Here is an 18,640-nt window from a genome sequence, read left to right as displayed (position 1 = left end):
ACAGGTTATGCAGCGTTACACCTATCTAGGACTTGAATTCTGGCCTCCTATGCCCTGAGTTAGAGGAGCACACAGATGTACTTTCCTCCTGTTGCCTTTATGGTGGCACTGAATTTATACCTCATGCAGCAAAGCCTAGGTGATGGCTTTGGTTGTGTGAACTCACAAAAAACAGAGGATCTGCCTGGGTAGATCAGAGACCAAACATTTATAACACCTCAGTGGCATGCCAGTAAGATGATGTAACGTAAATCCCTGCAATTCTCTCAATGCCATCGCTGAAAAACCTCTGTTAGGGACCAGAGGAACCTCCACTGCCATACCAGCCTTGGGATAGCGCTTTAGTTACTCACCAAGTCATGGCAGCCACCATTGTCCATGAGGCATGGGTTGATTGCATCACAGTAGTGGCCATCGCCAGCATAACCCCTCTTGCAGACACACTTGCTCTGCAAGAAAGAGACATTTCAATTTTATAGACCTATCAGAGCATCCTCATTTGCTACCCAAAAAAGGCCTAAGGCAGTAAAACCTATTCTTAATTTATTTTCCCAAGTTTTCTTCCTGGTCCCTCAAGACCTAGAAATGTGGAGATATTTCCTTAGCAGGGCATCATCCTCTATCACAGCACTCATGATTACCTTGAGACAATGTTATGACCTGGGAACAAGGGGAACACAGCAATTGATGCCTTATACTGAGGTGTATTATGGCGTACAGTCTCTTCCTTTTGCTGCATGAAAGTTTCAGAGTAAAGCAGCAGCCTCAAACACATCAGTGCATCTCACCTCATGCAAGCACACTGTGTGGTTTTAGCTGCAGCTGGTGTTTCTGGCAGCACACAAGCAGGCTTTGCTGCCGACCAGCCCAATTTCTACCTCTGGTGATCCCAGACCGCCTCAAAGTAGCTTAGGAAACGTTAAGTTCACCATCAGACTGCTTAGCATTGATCATACCTGGCCAGGGCCGATATAAACACAGTCCGCATTGATGTGACAGTTCCCTCTGCTCTCCAGCATGCAGTTGTCTATAGCCACGCAGGCCTTCCCATCCCCGGTCCAGCCGGTGTTGCATTGGCAGGTGGCGGTGCCGGGGCCCGTACTGGTGCACAGGGCCTCCAGGAGAAGGGAGAGAAAAAGAATTACACTCCGCAAAAGAAGGGAGGAGCTGCAGTGCAAACACAGCAACAAATCTCCTTCATCAGACTGTGGAGAGTTTCTGAATGACCAACTCTGATTCCAGCACTGGGGGTGGGGGGTGGAAGCATCTTCTCCAGAAAGGTCCTAGACAACTTCATCATAAAGTCATTCTGGAAACATTTAGTGTTTTCAAAGAGGCAGTCACTTGTGTCTAGGGTGGCTCAGAACTCCCAGAGCATTCTCTACCATCCTGTAAAGATCTTCCACTACAGAAGAAATATTCCCTGAAGAGGAAGAGCACAATCTCCTGCCTGAACATGCGGGATGGAATCAATGATGGAGGGCAGATCTCTCTCAGGAAAGACCTACTTTGTACCCATTGCCATCCTATTTCCTTCTACACGGCCCAATGTGTTCCTCTCACTGAGAGGCCTAAATTATGATGAGGTCTGACCATTTGGCAGTCATTTCCATCATAAAGCACCACAGTTCTTTTCAAAGGATAATAATGTAGTGTTGAAAGGATAGTAATGTAGTGTTGAAAGGATAATAATGTAGTGTTGATGGTTACTAGAAATATGAGTTGAAGCTCACAGCTAAGCTACAGCCTGAACACAGCAACAGAGAAACCAACACACATTAGAAGAGCTTGAGGGGAAAATCAATACCAACCAAAAATTATCTGTACAGCTAATCTCTGTAGCTGCCAGAATATCTGGTGCAAACCAGCCAAACTCTCCCTAGGGTGTCGCATTTTGGAACCAACCCAAATGACTGACATCCTTAGGAGGGCTGTGTCAAGGTACCTGTTAATCCACCCCATCTTAGAGACAGGGAAAGTTAGCACACAAAATGCGTAACAGTCCCAGCAGTCCTGGATCCCTGCTCTGATTCTCCATTTGACAGTCTGACCCTACTTACATTCTGTGAACAGCCTCCTCGTTCTGGCTGACTGCACAGGTCGATGGGCTGGCAGGAAAACCCGTCACCTTCGTATCCATCCCTGCAGATGCACCTTAAAAGTATAAGTACAAAAGGGACACAGATAGAGCAGCCCCTTCTGAAAGTCAGCAGAGAGCAAAAGGCAGTTTGAGCCTCTCAAGCAAGCAAGAGCCTGACTTTGATTTCTAGCAGGTTGGCTGTGTTACTCAAACAATCCTGTGCACCGAGTATGCAGACATATATACATAAGTACAGGACTAGCAGCCTCATAGCTGCTGTGTGTCTGTACAATGGCAATGTGCCCACCTGAATGTATATGCCAGAAAGACTCACCTTGCTGTGTCATTGAGGCTGCAGACAGCATTCTGGTGGCAGTACTGGGACAGCCCGCTTGGGCCACAGTTCTTGGATGTCTTGTCACAGAATTTCCCAGTATAGCCTTCCTTACAGGACCAGGACTGACACACACCGCCGCTGCCAGGCCTGTTGTCACAGACACCATGAACACAGCCACAATCTGTCAAGTACATGGAGTAAGAACAGTAACTACAAAAAGTCCGGAATCCACCACAGTGATGGCATTTTGTAGATTCCCATCTTTCCTTCACAACCTCTTGTGATACCAAATAATTATCACATTTGTTCTTGACACAGGGACGTTTGCTGAGAGACACCCATCATAACTCAAAACCTGGCCAGCAACATATCCTGTGACTGCCTGGGTCTGTGTTTTTTACAGGCTGTACGGACAAGCTCAAATTTAGGCTGTTAAGCGCAATGCCCTTGTCAACTGTCTTTTCTTGCCTAGCAGCAGAGATCTAAATCAGAGTCCCACACCTAAATTTGGCTGATGTTTCCAGGACCCCCATCACCACAGCCATATCAGCCATGTTTTCTCCACTGTTGTTTGAAGGGACACCCATGATGACATTTCCATCACTTCTTTTGTGAGGCTGGTCTGGCCAGAAGGGAATCCAGGATACATGAACCTGCACTATATTCTTGCCCTGCATTTTCCTCTAGTGTCTCTATCAGAATTACCAACCTTCGTCGCAGTTCTCGCCATGCTTGTTTGGGTTTGAACAGATATGGCAGGCTATTCCTTTGAAACCTTCAAAGCAGTGACAGTTGCCATTCCCTTGTATGCCATCGCTGCACTGGAAGGAAAACAAAAAGAAAACCAAAGTGATTGAAATTCAGGGAACCAAGGCAAAGCCAAGGTACTGATATCTCTCAAAGGCACTTTGATACTTGCAGTAAAAAATAGTCATGAAGAGTTGTGGTAGTAATACAAAATCCCACAGAGCCAGAGCTGTCCCCAACAGCCATGACATGATTCACATTAGAGCTCAAGAGAGAAAACCCACTAAGTCCGTGCCATTCTCCCTGGATCTTCTGCTGCCATCGCTGTGGGCTTAGCCCTGAAGCACAAACTCTGAATTGTACTTATCTACAACTACACTTTCTAATCACACTGTCTCAAGTGCTCATTGCAACACAGAAGGATCTTTCATACTTACATTTCCCCGGCCATAGCATGGACTGGAAAATCCCCCTGGGCATGGCATGCAATCTGGACCAAAGAATCCTTTGCAGCATCCAGGTTTCTGAAACAAAAGCAAAATTGGTGAAATGTGACGCGACTTAACAAGAATTGCCTGGAGTCATCCTGCCCTCATAGTTCTGAAATCCTGGTCCTCCTCTCTGCTGTGGACTGAAATGGACTGCTTCCTTTGGCATCTGTGTTCCTAGGAACTCCTGCATTTAAATTATTTTTCAACAATACCCTTCTTTCTGCTTACAGCCTAATCTTCTCAGAATAAATCCCTACTTTTTGCCCTCTGACTCCATGTTTTCTATCAACTTTTATTTCTTTAATAGTGCTGATCCACTCATTCCTACTTTATCCTTACTGAGGACTGCATTCCTTTGGAGGGATGTAGCAATCCTGGATCACAGGTCTTGTCATGACCGATCAACAGAACAGCAATCACAACACAAATAATCATCAGTATTTAATGAGACAACCAAAAATCGTTCCATATAATTGGCACCGTGAGAGCTCAGGAGCTGCAGACTAACATGAGGTCCATAAACTTGCTAAGAGAGACTTTCTTGCATAAACTTGCTAAGAGAGACTTTCTTGAACCATCTGATAACGTTTCATAAACAGGATGCAATCACTTCACATCTTACAGCACTTTCCCTGTGCTCAGCTTCCTTTGGGAGAAATGCTAAAACCAGGGCACTCTCAGAGAAAACGTGCCACAGCTAACATTGCACCATTTGGTGCAACCCTAATGGCTTCCTCCAGCTTGGCTGGTCACAAATGGTGTGCTTTGTTTTATTTATTTACTGTAGTCAGGTTTAACTGAGCTGCTTTTCTAACATTTGCAGCAGGTTTGTACCTCATGTTCTCTCTGTTTGCCAAGCCAAAGCAGGTAGGCAGGTCACATGATGGTCCTGAGGACAGCCCTTTGCATGGGACAGCTTTCCTTTTGCTCCCATCCAGCCCTCTCTCAGCTCAAGGAGTCAGAGCTCTTCTTGATGAATGAGGAAGAGAAAAGCTGAGCTCTTTTCAAAGGGTATGTGGTCACACGTATGACATGTATGTCACACTCACCGTGACGGTTTGGTTGCAGTACCTGGCGCACCCCTTCTTCAGGACATTCAGGCCTTGTGGATCATGGATGTAGACACATTCTTTTGGGAAGAGCGTTGGTTCCTGTACAAACAAAACAAGTCATCAGCACTGTAACCTTCCCCCCTGCTTTTTGCTGCAGAGAGCAACTATGCCTATCTCTGAGCTGCGGAAGTTCACAGAGGAGCCAAGGTGAACAAGATACCGTTACGGCATGCGTATCATGAAAGAAGGCACACAGTGGCTTCCTCTTGCTCCCGGCAGTCCCCCAGTCTGATCCAAAGTGCTGCCCCTTTGTTCTAATAATAGTGTCTATTATAAGGGAGAGAGTGAGAGTAGGGGGAGAGGGTAGGGAGAGAGGAGGAGGGAGGGAGAGGAGAGGAGACACAGCAGAGAAAAGGGCCAGGGGGAGAAACAGAGTGTGAGAAAGAGGGAAGGAAGAAAGGGGAGAGAGAAGGAAGAAGAGGGCGAGAAAGGCAGGAGGGAGGGAGAGCGGGGCAGAGAGGGAGTAAGAGAGAATGAGAGAGGGAGGGAGGGAAGGAAAAAGACGGAAGGAGGTGAGACAGACAGACGGGGAGGTGAGACAGTCAGGGAAGAAGGTGAACTTGCTGTTCTGCTAAACTCAGCATGGGATAACTCAAACACCAGCACCCAGCCTCTTCCTCCTCCTTACTCCACCTTCAGCTAGCTCTGCTCATCTCTGAATCAACAGGGAGATAGGTTTCTCACCCTCTGCAGTGAAGAAAGCTTGTTGTGATCTCTAGCCGTGATATAGGCAGTGGTAGTACTGGATGGTGCTAGTGGGCTCAGGCTTGGTTCTAGCAGTCTGGAGAAGCTGGCAGACTCAGCATGTGAGCAGAAAAGCTCTGCCTGAGGCAGAGCAGAAGTGCTAAAAGCTGCAAGTCTACAATTTCATTTTGCCCAGACTGTCTCAGGGCTCTCTTCATTGATTCAGCAAACAGACTTCAGGATAAGAAATAACACAGAGCAGTTAGTGAGTGACAGTCTGGGATCACAGAGCATGGATTTGTAGGGAGTATGTATCCTCTAATAAGCCTCTCTACTGGTTGCCTTTCCTGCTCTCTATTTATTTGAAAGTGGCATGGGTTAGAAACAGTCTATAAGTGTGTCTGTATGTCATCATGCAAAGAAGAAATTACCAAAATAACCACAAATATTTACCATTTCTCTGCTGCCAGGTGGGCAAACGCTGTTGTTGAGGGCCTCACAATCCACACAAGAGCCCTGTTAAGAAAACAGAAGGGGAAAACTTAATCTTCTCAAAGGAACCCATTCCCCATGCCAAGAACGCTACAGAGCCACTGCTCCCGGTATATATCCAAAACATCACAACATGTATCAGAAACATTCCTACAAGGGAGTTTCCACACTCTAAATGGAGTTTGTCACTTAAATTGACTCTTTTGTCTCAAGGAGATGCTTGCACCTGACTGCAAGATGGGGTCTGTCTCCACCCTGTGAGTCTACCAGTCACTAGACACACAGGTATGCTGGAAAACTTTGCGCATCCATGCAGCAGCCGTCACTAAAATCAGCAAGTTACGTGATTCCCTCTGGCCACTTGTGATTCCAAATCAGGTACCTCTTGCCTGTTCAGAGCCTCATCTTCTTTCTTCAGTAACCTACTAATGATCAAACTGGGGAGCAAGCACCTAAAATAAGGTATACAAAACTGTTCAGGTGAGAATACTGCACAGCATTTACAGCTTCTGCTACTGAATGACTGCTTCCTGTCCAGACTACAGGGAACCAATGCTGATAGCAGTGGGAACAAAGCGTTGCCAGCTGAGTTAGCAACTATGGTGTGAAGAAGATCATCTAAGGCCTTACGAAAAGGTAAATACTTCTGAATCAAAAGTAGGACGGGTGCAAGGAAAGAACAACAACCTACAAGGAACATTTTCTGATTGCCAGGAAAGCAGTGCCAACTGCCAGCAGAAGAAACACTGACAGTGCTGATACTGCCTAAGTTCATATCAGGGGACCTCTCAGAGAAAACACATTTCCCAAATGCAATTTACTCAGCCTGCTTTTGTCCCTCCAGGCGAGTGTGGGCTCTACAGCAACCGCTAGTGTGAGAATGGGAGAAGCTGACTTACTGTCACAATTTTATGTTGCTCTTCATTGCATCTGTGAGGCAAAATGGGAATTATTGAAGGAGGGATGAAGATGCCATCCAGGGTATGAATAATACCATTTGATGCCACAATGTCTCGCATGTTTAAGGGTATCCCTGATTCATCCATCAGAATTCTTCCCTGATGCAGAAACACAAATAATTTATCTGCCTTTTAGCCTGTTAGACTGTATCAACTACATAAAGCCAATGCCGGAAACAGATGGTACACAACATCAGGTGCAACCACATGAATGGTCAAGCCTCTTAGCGGAGTCACAGTTTGGATAAGAAGCAAACTAACTCAATGACCTCATTTAAGTCTATTTTTTTTAAGCAGAGGAGAAAGCAGAGATGGGATGAAATTGTTCAGAATTGCTCACATTGTTCAGAACCCCATCCAGACTTTCTCCTAGCACAGGAAGGTTTGCCCAAAGGGGTTTTGATTCATACTTACATCTGCACTGATGTTGATGGTAATTATTTGGTTAGCCATAGTAACAATGTGTGGCATCATTATCAGTTTCTCTACAGTCACCTGAAATAAAAACACAAGGGAACAGTACCATAAAAAAGCAGGGTCAGTACAGCTGACAGAATCCTTCCATGATTCCCCCCACTTAAACTTCTAAAGGGAACTTGACTTTAACATTTACATTTCATGAAATACCTTAAACACACACAATGGATCAGAGGAAAATTCAGAACTTTGTGTGAATGGTTTGCAATAGCACAAACAGCGGTGCTGGTGGCAGCAGCCTTGGTTTTCATTCCTTGTATAAGAAACAGTCCAGCACCGATGAAATCAAATCTCACTAATAGTGTTTCCTGCTAATACAGCTGCAAATAGTCAGACTAATAAGGGGGTTTTCCAGGACATATTCAATAAACAATGAAAGCTCAGCCAGAAGCATAATAGAGAACATATTTTGACTTAATGAATAAGCTTATTTCTAAAGTCAGAAAAAATGTAAACTGCAGCTACTGTACTGAGACACTGAATGATCTGAGAAGTTCTGAGAACCAAGACAATTGTTACTTTTGTGTCCAACAGGTTATTAAACAGTAGCTCAGCTTGTTACCATGTTGTTATTCGCCAATCCCAAGTGCTGCTTTGTTAAAGTGCTGCTCATTTTCTCTATCAGAACTAGGAAAATCACAAGGACTGACATTTGCTTCTCAGTAAAGAATGGGAATAATATTGTTATTTCTTAATGAAGGGCATTACATTGTAACATAATGCTTGAGCGTTCATTATCTCCACAGGTTTTGTGTCTAACTTTAAACATTTCTCTTGTTTATTGTATAAGGGAAAATGTCTTCTTGATGCAATGTGTTGATTTTATTTACCCTGCCATTACAGTACACAGCAATGTGGCTGCAAGCGTGGGCAGTACCGGCTCAGATCACAGGCTCATTTGCACTAGTTCTCCACCTCTAACTTTAGCCACTGGTGGAGCCCAAGAACAGGGGAAAAGGAGCAGGGAGTTTGGACCAATTCTTCACCTGGCTATAACTTTTGTGTCACTGCTATTAGTGTTTTTGGGAAACTGTAGGCTGGAGAGTTCATAATTAAAGTACACTCCTAATTAATAGTTTAACAAATTAAAATGATAACAAGAGAGCATTTGCCAGCAGCAAACTCTGCTGGACAATATTTTCATTGCAAAGGCCATCCAACTAAAGAGCACCATCACTTCCAGGAAACTCAGTTTCATGATGGGAGAGCACAAGCTGTCCCTTTTGGCAACCACTTTCATGATAAACATTTTGCCTCATCAGATCCTGAATCACAACTTTGCTCCTCCAGAGGAAGTCCAAAAAGTAGCAGCTGAAGTCACTGACACTCCAACCTCTACGTCAAACACCACAGTTGATAACATGCTGGCCCCAAAGACCCCAATTATCTGGAATTATTGCTGCCTGCCTTACCGCTGCTGAAGTGTAGATATGATGTTTCACAAGTTCCTGAAGCTTATTTATGCCCTAAGGAAAGAAGATAACATAAAAATTAGATACCCCTTCAATGCTCAGGAACAAGAGGAAGCAACCTCATTTTTTTCAACCAATGACTGACAATGCCAATGTACTATAGCAGTGAATTCATTTGGTGAACAAGTTCCTTTCTTTTCCCCTACCCAATACCAGGGTGACAAAAGCAATCCAAACATCAGATTTAAACAATCTGGCTAACAATATTTCTCATTGCAGGTTCCATCAGCATTCGCTTCTTTCCCAAAGCCTTACAGAAACAGAGACATGGCTTAGCTGTCTCCAGGAGCAATGATCGGATACATTGCACAAGCTATTCCAGTACAACCTAGTGCAACAGAGTTAGCTCACAGTGTCTTAAAGTACTATGAGTTCTCACCTCTGTGAAAAGATAAATGAGCCTTCCATCTCGCAACTTATCCACACCATCATTGCTGGGTACAAATACAGTAAAGGGGCCTGGTCCATCCAGTATTGCAGGCAGGCCACAGTTCTGCAAAACAATAAAAAGATTTCATCATGGATCTAGCATGAGTTAGCGAGGGGGGTCTATCAGGAAGGGAGAGGAAACTCTAAGCAACCCACTAGAGGCAGCGCTATTGAAAAGCAAACGTATACAAGAGGCAACTGGACACCAAACATACATATATAATATATTAATAAATTTATATTTATATACATATAAATATAAATTTATTAATATATAAATGCTACAAAAACATAGCTTGGACAATGAAGCCACTGGTGCAAATGTGGTTAATGTGAAAAAGGGAGTACTGGACTAATGCTCCCTGCATGCTTTGAACACACAAGTACATTACAGAGAGACTAAAACTGTGCCTTTTTGCCTGAAGAGAAGAAAAAGAGAATCAAGCCTATAATCACAATTGCAGTTAGTGAATTTTGTAAACAACTAACAGACACAGAACTGAACAGGCAGGCCAAGATTGTTGTGAGCAATGCTAGAGCAGGTCCAGATGACACTGGTGGAGGTAAAAGGAAAAATCAGTCTGTACCTAGTGAAAATACTAACTAAATGAATCCTGGGCAGCAGCCTCAAGGGTTTATAACCTGAGGACTGCTTTTATTTAGATATATACAACCCAAAAATAGGTAGCTACAATCTAGCTTGGCATGGCCAGTCACGAAACCTTCACTCTTTGTCATGACAGTGGTTGAGAACTAAACACACTTTGGAGAACAAAGTCTCCTGGGGAGAAGGGAAGGGGAAGTGGGGAAGCAGATGGGAAAGAGGTGTGTATGCTTGCTGCTTGTGCCAGCTCCCCTATAGAGGTGAAAACTCCAATCTTTTCCATTACATTTGCTTATGTAAAAAACACAAAATAAGAAACGACACAGAAAAAAGCACCCAGAAGGAAAGCCAAACCACTGAGATGTACTTAAATGTTACTCAAAATTCCCATAAAAACAGCAGCAGGCTTTGCAACAGCAGTAATACCACACTTTCCTGAGGCAGACAAACATGTTTACCTCCAGTATGGTTTCAAATCTACTGAAGATCTCCATTGAAGCAAGGATCTCACCGATGGTTTTCTGCAAGAAGATACAAAAAGGAAAAAAAACATCTGGGGCTGATGTGAGGCCTAAGCACGTACTGGAATGCCCTTGGCCAGTTTATGTTTGTGGTTTGCATGTAAACATCTACAGGAGACCATCATCCTCAAAGTCTTCAAACCCTTTGTATTGGCCAGTTGACCAAGCAAGGACTGAGCCTGCAGTAACTTAGGCACAAATTCCTTCTCATGCACAATAGATCAGATTTTCCAAGGTACCATGCACTTGAGCATCCCTTTCTACTCCCATCTGCAGATTAAATTAAATGAAGAGGCAATTGCTCACTATCATTAAAACTATAGACACACTACTTCCAGCAACATACAAATCAGTACCAGGCTGGTAGGCAGTGGAGCTGCTCTGTCATCTCAAGTCTCCCTGTGCTTTGAGGACAAGAGTTCACTCTGCCACCTGCAAATGATCCCCAATGCTGAGAAAATACAATACATATGCATATTCCTGAAAACACTAATTTACTTTTTAATTCCTGAGGAAATAGATGCTTTCCTTTTTACCACATTGCCCATGAAGACAAAGGTAACAGGTCAAACGTTCATTCAAGTATCAAAACTTGTGAAGGGACTTGTCTGACCTTTATTTCCAGGAATCTGCATGGCTTTTTGGCAGAAAGTGCTTCCCATAGAACATGCAGAGGCACAGAACATTATTTCCAAGGGACACTGGTACAAAGGGATTTGATGCCACAACGGGCTGACGTGATCACTAGCCTTCATTGCAAAGCCAACATCACAAGGGAAGGAAATGTCTGAAGAAGTCCAGAGAAAGAAAAGCTCTGCCGGGAGCTCTTGCTGTCCTGCCATATCAGAGTAGCTGCAAACCCTTCCCTGAAGGTACCTGAGCACACAAACACAGAGGTCCAGCTTGCCCTCTGGACCTCAGACACTCCTTTTTGGAAAACATCCTCATGCAGGCCTTAAGACTGAGAGCTTCTTAACATCAGTGATGAGCATAATCAAATCCATATGAACTCTCAGAACTTGTACAATTGATACACTATCCTCAGGACACTTCAGCTGAGGAGCTACTAACACTCAACACAACGCTCCAGCTGCTTTTTAAACACACAAAATACAACCACAACATTGCACAGTCTGTTTTTATAAATTAATTAACCGTAGTGTAAAGGGAGTGCAAACTACTGCCAAAATCCTACCAAATCCAAGAGCTTGTGTCATTCTACAAGTAATTTTTTTGCAAGCGAGGTAACAGGATCTGCTTTCTGCATATAGAAACAATATTTGTTGCGCAAAATGCTCAGGCTTAGCAATGTACTAGCTATAGCAAAAACTTCTCCCAGCTAACAGGAAAAAGTGCTTAGCAGAACTTGAACCTGAAACCTCTACCCAGTGTCTCAATTGCAAGACACGACTTCAAAATGCAAAAGTCTAATGATTATTTGTGCCCATTTTAAATATTTTTAATGCAAAGTCAACTTTTTGATTATAATTTCAAAATGCAGTACAGACCGATTAAAGAAAATCTTCATTTGATTTTTATGTGAAAAATGCTTTTTCAATATTTATCCTGTAAGATACATATTCTGTAAGATACAATTGAAAAAGAGCTCATTTGCTATGACGGGAGTGATCTTACTCATGGAAGTAGAACCCCTTACTGATGCAAGCACTGTAAAAGCATCATTGCAAGGTCTGCATCTGGCTTATGCAGTGCTATTAGCTACTTCTAATGGTACGCTGACATAATAGTGTCTAACAGGCCTTATCAGGAGCTGAAAACAAAGTAAATAGCCTTTTCCCTTTAAAAAAAGACACACTGATTTGGAAGTTTAATGATGAAAATAGGCTTCTTTTTCTAAAGTGTTTATTCCGCTGTCCCATAAAACAGAAATATAAACGTCTGTGTACCTGTGGGTTTCTGAGGTTGTCCGTGCTGGTTTTTTTCCTTAGGGTGTTAACAATATGCATGATGCCATTGGCTGCTGGTAGGTTCGACTGCAGAACATTGTAGAGTTCCCCTGGCAGGTCTTGATATCGAAATGATTTGATGTACATCTAGATAATAATAAGAGGTTATTTTCTTGTGGTATATCTATGTTATCACGATAGATCTATAAACCACTGTTCCCTCCAGTGCTCTCCACCTATGGGTAAGCAAGGTGAAGGCACAACTAGAGGTACTCTGGAAAAAGTAAATTTAAGGGGCGGCCTGGGTGTAAAACAAACATTCCACTTCTATTTGAGTTTGGGTAATATTTTGATCCTGGGGGGTACTTTTAAGTCTTCTTACAGAAAGAAGACCTCATGTGGGACAGTCAGCTCTAGAATTAAGTTTCAGTGTGAATGATGCTTGATCCCAGCTCTGGATCACAAAAGGGTGCACTGACCATCAAGTAGCTGCTGCATCAGTCAGCCAAGTACAACGAGAGGGGCATGGTGCCTCCTGGGCACTGGAGTACAGAATTTGAAAGCAATCCTGGAACTACAGCTTTGATTGCAACTTTTATTGGCTTATAATGCCAACAAGGAGTCTTCATAACAAAGCCAAACCAGTCAGGCTCACTGAATTAAGCCACATATCTGGTCCTTCCATACTGTATACAACCACGCACTGAAGCTGGGTGTATGGAGGTGTTCCAAGGGTAACCTACAAACTAAGCATCAAGGTATCGGTGCTGCAGCCATAATCCAAGTTCAGGCAAGCACAACTTCCCTGTGCTTTTCATTTCACCACGTGCATTTCTTGAACTGCTCCTCCCTACCCTGAACTTCAGTTCACATCATTGAGGATTCTGGCTGAAACAAAGGAAGGGGAGGGCAGACTTCCCAGATCAAAAGACTCCTGAGTAAACAAACAGGAAAGAAATTTAAAAGAAGCATTGACAAGCTCAGTTCGTATTCCCTGGCTCCAAATAGTGCTTTGTCCTTTTGATGCATGCAGGGTACATGTATTACGACCTAGACCTCAAGGCCAAGGCTGGATCCTCAGAGAGGAAACATACAGCTCTCCCTTGGCCAGCTGTGAGCATGCATGCAGGAAAAGTGCAGGATGGAGAGAGAACAGTGGATGCTGGAAAATATGAGTCAATTGAAAACGGGAAAAGGGAAAAAAAGCCTTCCATATCAGAACATAATGATGAAAAACTCTTTGCTAGGACTACTAAGAAAAATAAAATAGAAAGAGAGGAAAAGGCAAACTGGAAGAGAAAATATTCAGCATGTGGCTGTACCTAAGCATACCATCTCCAAGGAGAAGCATACAGTCTAAAGAGAGACTTCGCTGCCTCTTCCATGTCAGCCACATGGATATTGTAGTTGCTAATGGTGTAGGGAAAAGGTCTCTTCTCCAGAATACATATACACAGCAAGGAAAGACCACTCACAAGTCAGATTCTGGGTAACTGGTTGTCTGCACGACAGGAGAAGTGGTTGCTTGGGGTGTCTGGTCTTAAATCACCTTACTTTGGACTCCACAAAGGAGCTTGTTGTTCTGATCACTGGCAGGTTGGTTAGAGAAAAAGCTTTTCTGGTTAAGAAAGTGCACCAAGGAAACTATGCTCAGGCTCCAGCCTGTCCTAATGTGAAAGCAACGGTCCAGAACTTCTGCTCAGGAGATCCTTTACCTGGCTACCGAATGTTAGCTGATGTCCTGACAAGGTCCACATAGTCTTGGCTTTTACCATGTCTTCTACCAAATGCAGACCAGGAACAATGTGCATTCTGCACAAGTGCTCAGCAGTGGTATCCTTCAGGGAATAAAGACCACATAAAGCAGATAAATGACATGCTCTTTCAAAAAACTCATTTAGTGAAAGAGCCATAACATTAATTTTCTCCCAGCTAACACACAGAGAGAAATTCATAGCATACAAGATTGAGCTTCACTCTTCATTTTGGTTCACTGGAGTAGCACTGTGGCAAATATGTTGCTTCTCTTTGTGTACACATTCAAACACAGGCAGACTTACATTTTGTTTCTTCCTTTCTTTCTTTTCTGGGCTTTCTGTCACTGGTGTTTTTTTAAGACAATCCTTTGTCAATACTGATTTAGGTGGAACTGATCCTTCTGAGAAAAGGTAGACTAGATAACTCTGGGGCCTTTCCTGATGTATTTGCTATGAATCCAGAAGTTACCATGATGACATAGGCACAGGGCCTGACTTGTGTTAGTGAAACCTCTGCTCAACAAGGCAGTAGGAGAGCGCTAATGTCCCTGGCATTTGTATCTATTTGTATCTAGCAAGCGAAGGAATGATATTTCTAAACCAGTTGGAAATGTAATGTTCAAATGAGGTTGGTCTGTCTGGATTGTTTTTAAGATATCTACCTGGCCGAGCCCCAAGAGTTGTGGTGAACGGTGTTAAATCCGGCTGGCGGCCGGTCACAAGCGGTGTTCCCCAGGGCTCAGCTCTGGGGCCGGTCTTGTTCAATATCTTTATTGATGATCTGGATGAGGGGATCGAGTGCTCCCTCAGTAAGTTTGCAGATGACACCAAGTTGGGCAGGAGTGTTGATCTCATGGAGGGTAGGAGGGCTCTGCAGAGGGATCTGGACAGACTGAATCGATGGGCAGAGGCCAACTGTATGAGGTTTAATAAGGCCAAGTGCAGAGTCCTGCACTTTGGCCACAACAACCCCATGCAACGCTACAGGCTTGGGGAGGAGTGGCTGGAGAACTGCCCGGCAGAAAGGGACCTGAGGGTGCTGGTTGACAGCCAGCTGAACATGAGCCGGCAGTGTGCCCAGGTGGCCAAGAAAGCCACCAGCATTCTGGCCTGTATCAGAAACAGTGTGGCCAGCAGGAGCAGGGCAGGGATTGTGCCCCTGTACTGGGCACTGGTGAGGCTGCAGCTTGAATCCTGTGTTCAGTTTTGGGCCCCTCACTACAAGAAGGATGTTGAGGTGCTGGAGCGTGTCCAGAGAAGGGCAACAAAGCTGGTGAGGGGTCTGGAGAACAAGTCTTATAGGGAGTGGCTGAGGGAACTGGGGTTGTTCAGTCTGGAGAAGAGAAGTTTGAGGGGAGACCTTATCGCTCTCTACAACTACCTGAAAGGGGGTTGTGGTGAGGTGGGTGTTGGTCTCTTCTTCCAAGTAACTAGTGATAGGACAAGAGGAAATGGCCTCAAGTTGCGCCAGGGGAGGTTTAGATCGGGTATTAGGAAAAATTTCTTCACCAAGAGGGTGGTCAAGCATTGGAACAGGCTGCCCAAGGAGGTGGTGGAGTCACCATCTCTGAAAGTGTTCAAAAAACGTGTGGATGTGGCGCTTCAGGACATGGTTTAGGGGACACAGTGGCACTAGATTAATGGTTGGACTTGATGATCTTGAAGGTCCTTTCCAACCTTAGTGATTCTGTGATATCTTCCCATATCTGAGTGCTAGCTGCAAGCTAGCTGCCACCTGATACACAACAGGCACCTTGCCTAGCATGCAATTAAAATCCATACCGCATGAGCTGCATTTCTAGTTCATGTGTGCTGATTTTCAGCTCTGGCCCGGGAAAAGGAGTAACCTGATTGTGGGCTTAGCTGTGCAAAAACTACTGCAAATGAACACAATTTAATTAAAAAATAAAAAAAATAACAGTATGACCTGCAGGATCTACTTGCTGAAGCGTGCAATTGTCAAACTCTTGTCCTGGCTCACACAGCAATTTTCTCCAGCCCTGCCACCCTTGCTGTCCTCATTAATAAAATGAGCTCTTCTCAAGATGTTGACACCATACCCACATTTAGGGCCATAGGTCCAAAATCCTGTATTTTGTTGCAAATCTCAGTCCCTTTTGAAAACCCCACCCTCAAGTAGTGAAAAGCCACGTAAAGTTTTGAGAATAGTCACACACAAAGACATTCAAGCTTTAAATGAAGAATGGCCAGAAAAACTTACACTTCCTGACATTAAAAACAAATAAACTCCGTCAATACTGAAGAAAGAGATAGAGGTTTTAAAAATAATGCAAGGAATGTAACATCCTCTATGAGACTGCAACTTAACCAGACAATGAGAAGTCTTCCCAAGAGATTGCTTCTATAAATACTGCCTTCCAAAGTTCCTCTCTCATGTGTCAATCAGTTTTTACTGGCTGCAGAACTCAGTCAGGAAAGAACCCTAAGACAGAAAAAGTCTGCTAAAACAAAGAAAACTTACATTAAATTCCATTCTATCATGAATCGGAAGAAGGGATGGTACAAAGACTGTGAAAGGCCCGTATTTAGTCAGCAACACTGAACAACCAGAAGCTGTAAAAGAGTGGCAACATGAAGCAGTTACTTGGCATATGGTTTAACTCCAGCAATAATTATTCCTCTTGTTAATACCACAATTCAATATACACATTTTTGGCATGATGCAAGTAGCTAGTAGTTGTTTACAAGGAACCAGAGGGAGTTTGGTATTGCTGTCACAGCCCAGCTTGGTTGCTATTAGTTTTAAGCACTTGCCCACAAGATTTCTGGAGGATTGCTGGTGACTTTGGTCCATTTTGAATCACTGCTGAAATTTGCAAAGTATTCATAATAATTTTGTTCCCTCACACTTACTACCTTATTCTTGGGCCAAGCATCCCATCTTCCCTTTGAAACAACTAATTTTTGGGTGTCATCAGGATTTATTGAGAGTAAGTACTTCTTGAGAAACTGCTATGAACCCGCAGTTGTCAGTCTTCACTCAATTGTCAATGGTCCATCAACAAAGTCCACATCAACAAAGGTCATTAGGTATTAAGTCCCACTGCACAGGAGTTAGGAACCCAGAGATCTTCATGCGGTTGCTGATAGCACAAATCATTATGGAAAACATATGCAAAAAATCAGCGTTGGCAACACTGATACGTAGCAGTGAGGGGTATTCACACAAGCTGAGCTTTGACCCCTATCTCTATGCTCCTGTCAAGTTAATGGAGATAGAGAAGACTGTGCAGAGGATGAGTGGAGAAGGTATCTAACATAAATATGCTTTGACATGAGCTAAAGGGTTCTCATTCTTTCCTTGGATTACAGTGAGGCAAAAATTAACCTTTGCAGATATCACTCCCCACACTTGCAGTACACAGGTTCTCAAACAGTCTTCCGTGCTTTGCAATGCAATTCCTCACTCAGAAAGTACCATGATGCATAGAATAAAGCCTTTTCATCTCAGTGGCCACTCACATGTGCACACTGGCAAGGAGTCTGTTTAAGGGCTTAGTAGATGTTCTACTAAGCAGAGGACGCACGGCACACCAGCCTCAAGTATCACTGCTAGAAAACTCAGCGACAGCTGAAAGATTGCTGAGCCTTCAGCAGATACTGCGGGTGGAGGCACACTGGTGGTTTGGTACAAACAGGTTTGAATCACACCTCCAACGCACACTTTCTTTCTTCTGCAGATACAGTACATCTTTCACCAGGACTGTTAAATACCTAATACTCATCCACAGTGCTCTCTGCAACAGCCTCCTCAATGCACAGTCCAGAACTGGTAATATAAGTTCAGAGCTGTGATGTGTTTAATTTTGCAGCCCATGGTCATACACTGCAAAATAGATCTATTATGCTGAAAGGCTTTTAACTTTTTCTGACACATTCTTGTCCCCACATTTGCTCCATTCCCCAAACAAATTCAAAAGACATTTACCAAACATCTTCCTGGCGACGTTTAATTTCCTAGCAAACCTTCCTCGTGAATTATGCTGATTTATCTCACTCAAGAGATCTTTATAGCAACTTCTCCCATCTCCAATCTCCCCTTCTTTACACACACAGCTAAGAGACAAGAATGAAACATAACAAACGATTATAAAACAGTGCGCAACATATTCAACAAATGTGAGTAGAACATGTCAGTATCTACACTCGAAGGACAAATCCCAGCTTTAAGGTGTAGGTAAGAGCTTAGTATATTCTGCTTAAACTAAATGACAGGAAAAAAGATGCACACTTGTGGAGTGCAAGCAAATTTGGACCTAACCAAAGAGAATTAAGATGCTTTCTCAGATACAATCAACATAAGAATTGTCTGCTCTAGAATTCAGGGGTCAGATAGCCACAATATATTTATCGACACCTTTCTAGCTAGGTCCTCAGTCAGTACCAGTCATTACAGCATCCAAAAATTTGAGGTAATGCCTAAAAAACACAGGCTGTGATAATCTAGCAAACAGCTCCTATGTGACCCCTCAGCTTCAGTGAGAAGTGACAGCTCAAGCACATCAGTTAGCTGCGGTTCATCTTAGACTTAATGAGGGCCCCAGACAGGC

At 43.6% G+C, this 18,640-nt stretch overlaps 1 protein-coding gene across 1 annotated transcript in view; it reads right to left on the bottom strand.

Moving 5' to 3' along the window:
• Positions 1-18,640, bottom strand: part of STAB1 (stabilin 1) — a gene marked incomplete at its 3' end in the record, with an annotated part of 58,609 nt that overhangs the window by 26,403 nt on the left and 13,566 nt on the right. The window contains exons 10-26 of the mRNA XM_082004611.1: positions 18,019-18,146; positions 16,552-16,643; positions 14,028-14,150; positions 12,313-12,459; positions 10,343-10,405; positions 9,231-9,344; positions 8,792-8,845; positions 7,317-7,397; positions 6,843-7,001; positions 5,905-5,967; positions 4,705-4,806; positions 3,602-3,688; positions 3,127-3,238; positions 2,415-2,598; positions 2,061-2,154; positions 957-1,115; positions 354-449 (exon numbers count right to left, since the gene is read on the bottom strand). Of these exons, the coding sequence (XP_081860737.1) occupies positions 354-449; positions 957-1,115; positions 2,061-2,154; positions 2,415-2,598; positions 3,127-3,238; positions 3,602-3,688; positions 4,705-4,806; positions 5,905-5,967; positions 6,843-7,001; positions 7,317-7,397; positions 8,792-8,845; positions 9,231-9,344; positions 10,343-10,405; positions 12,313-12,459; positions 14,028-14,150; positions 16,552-16,643; positions 18,019-18,146 (1,858 nt within the window). The remainder of the gene's footprint in view (positions 1-353; positions 450-956; positions 1,116-2,060; positions 2,155-2,414; positions 2,599-3,126; positions 3,239-3,601; positions 3,689-4,704; positions 4,807-5,904; positions 5,968-6,842; positions 7,002-7,316; positions 7,398-8,791; positions 8,846-9,230; positions 9,345-10,342; positions 10,406-12,312; positions 12,460-14,027; positions 14,151-16,551; positions 16,644-18,018; positions 18,147-18,640) is intronic.

Source organism: Phaethon aethereus (assembly GCF_964289735.1).
Source record: "Phaethon aethereus genome assembly, chromosome: 11".
In the NCBI taxonomy this organism is placed as follows: domain Eukaryota; kingdom Metazoa; phylum Chordata; class Aves; order Phaethontiformes; family Phaethontidae; genus Phaethon; species Phaethon aethereus.
This window is presented reverse-complemented; position numbering and strand designations above follow the sequence as displayed.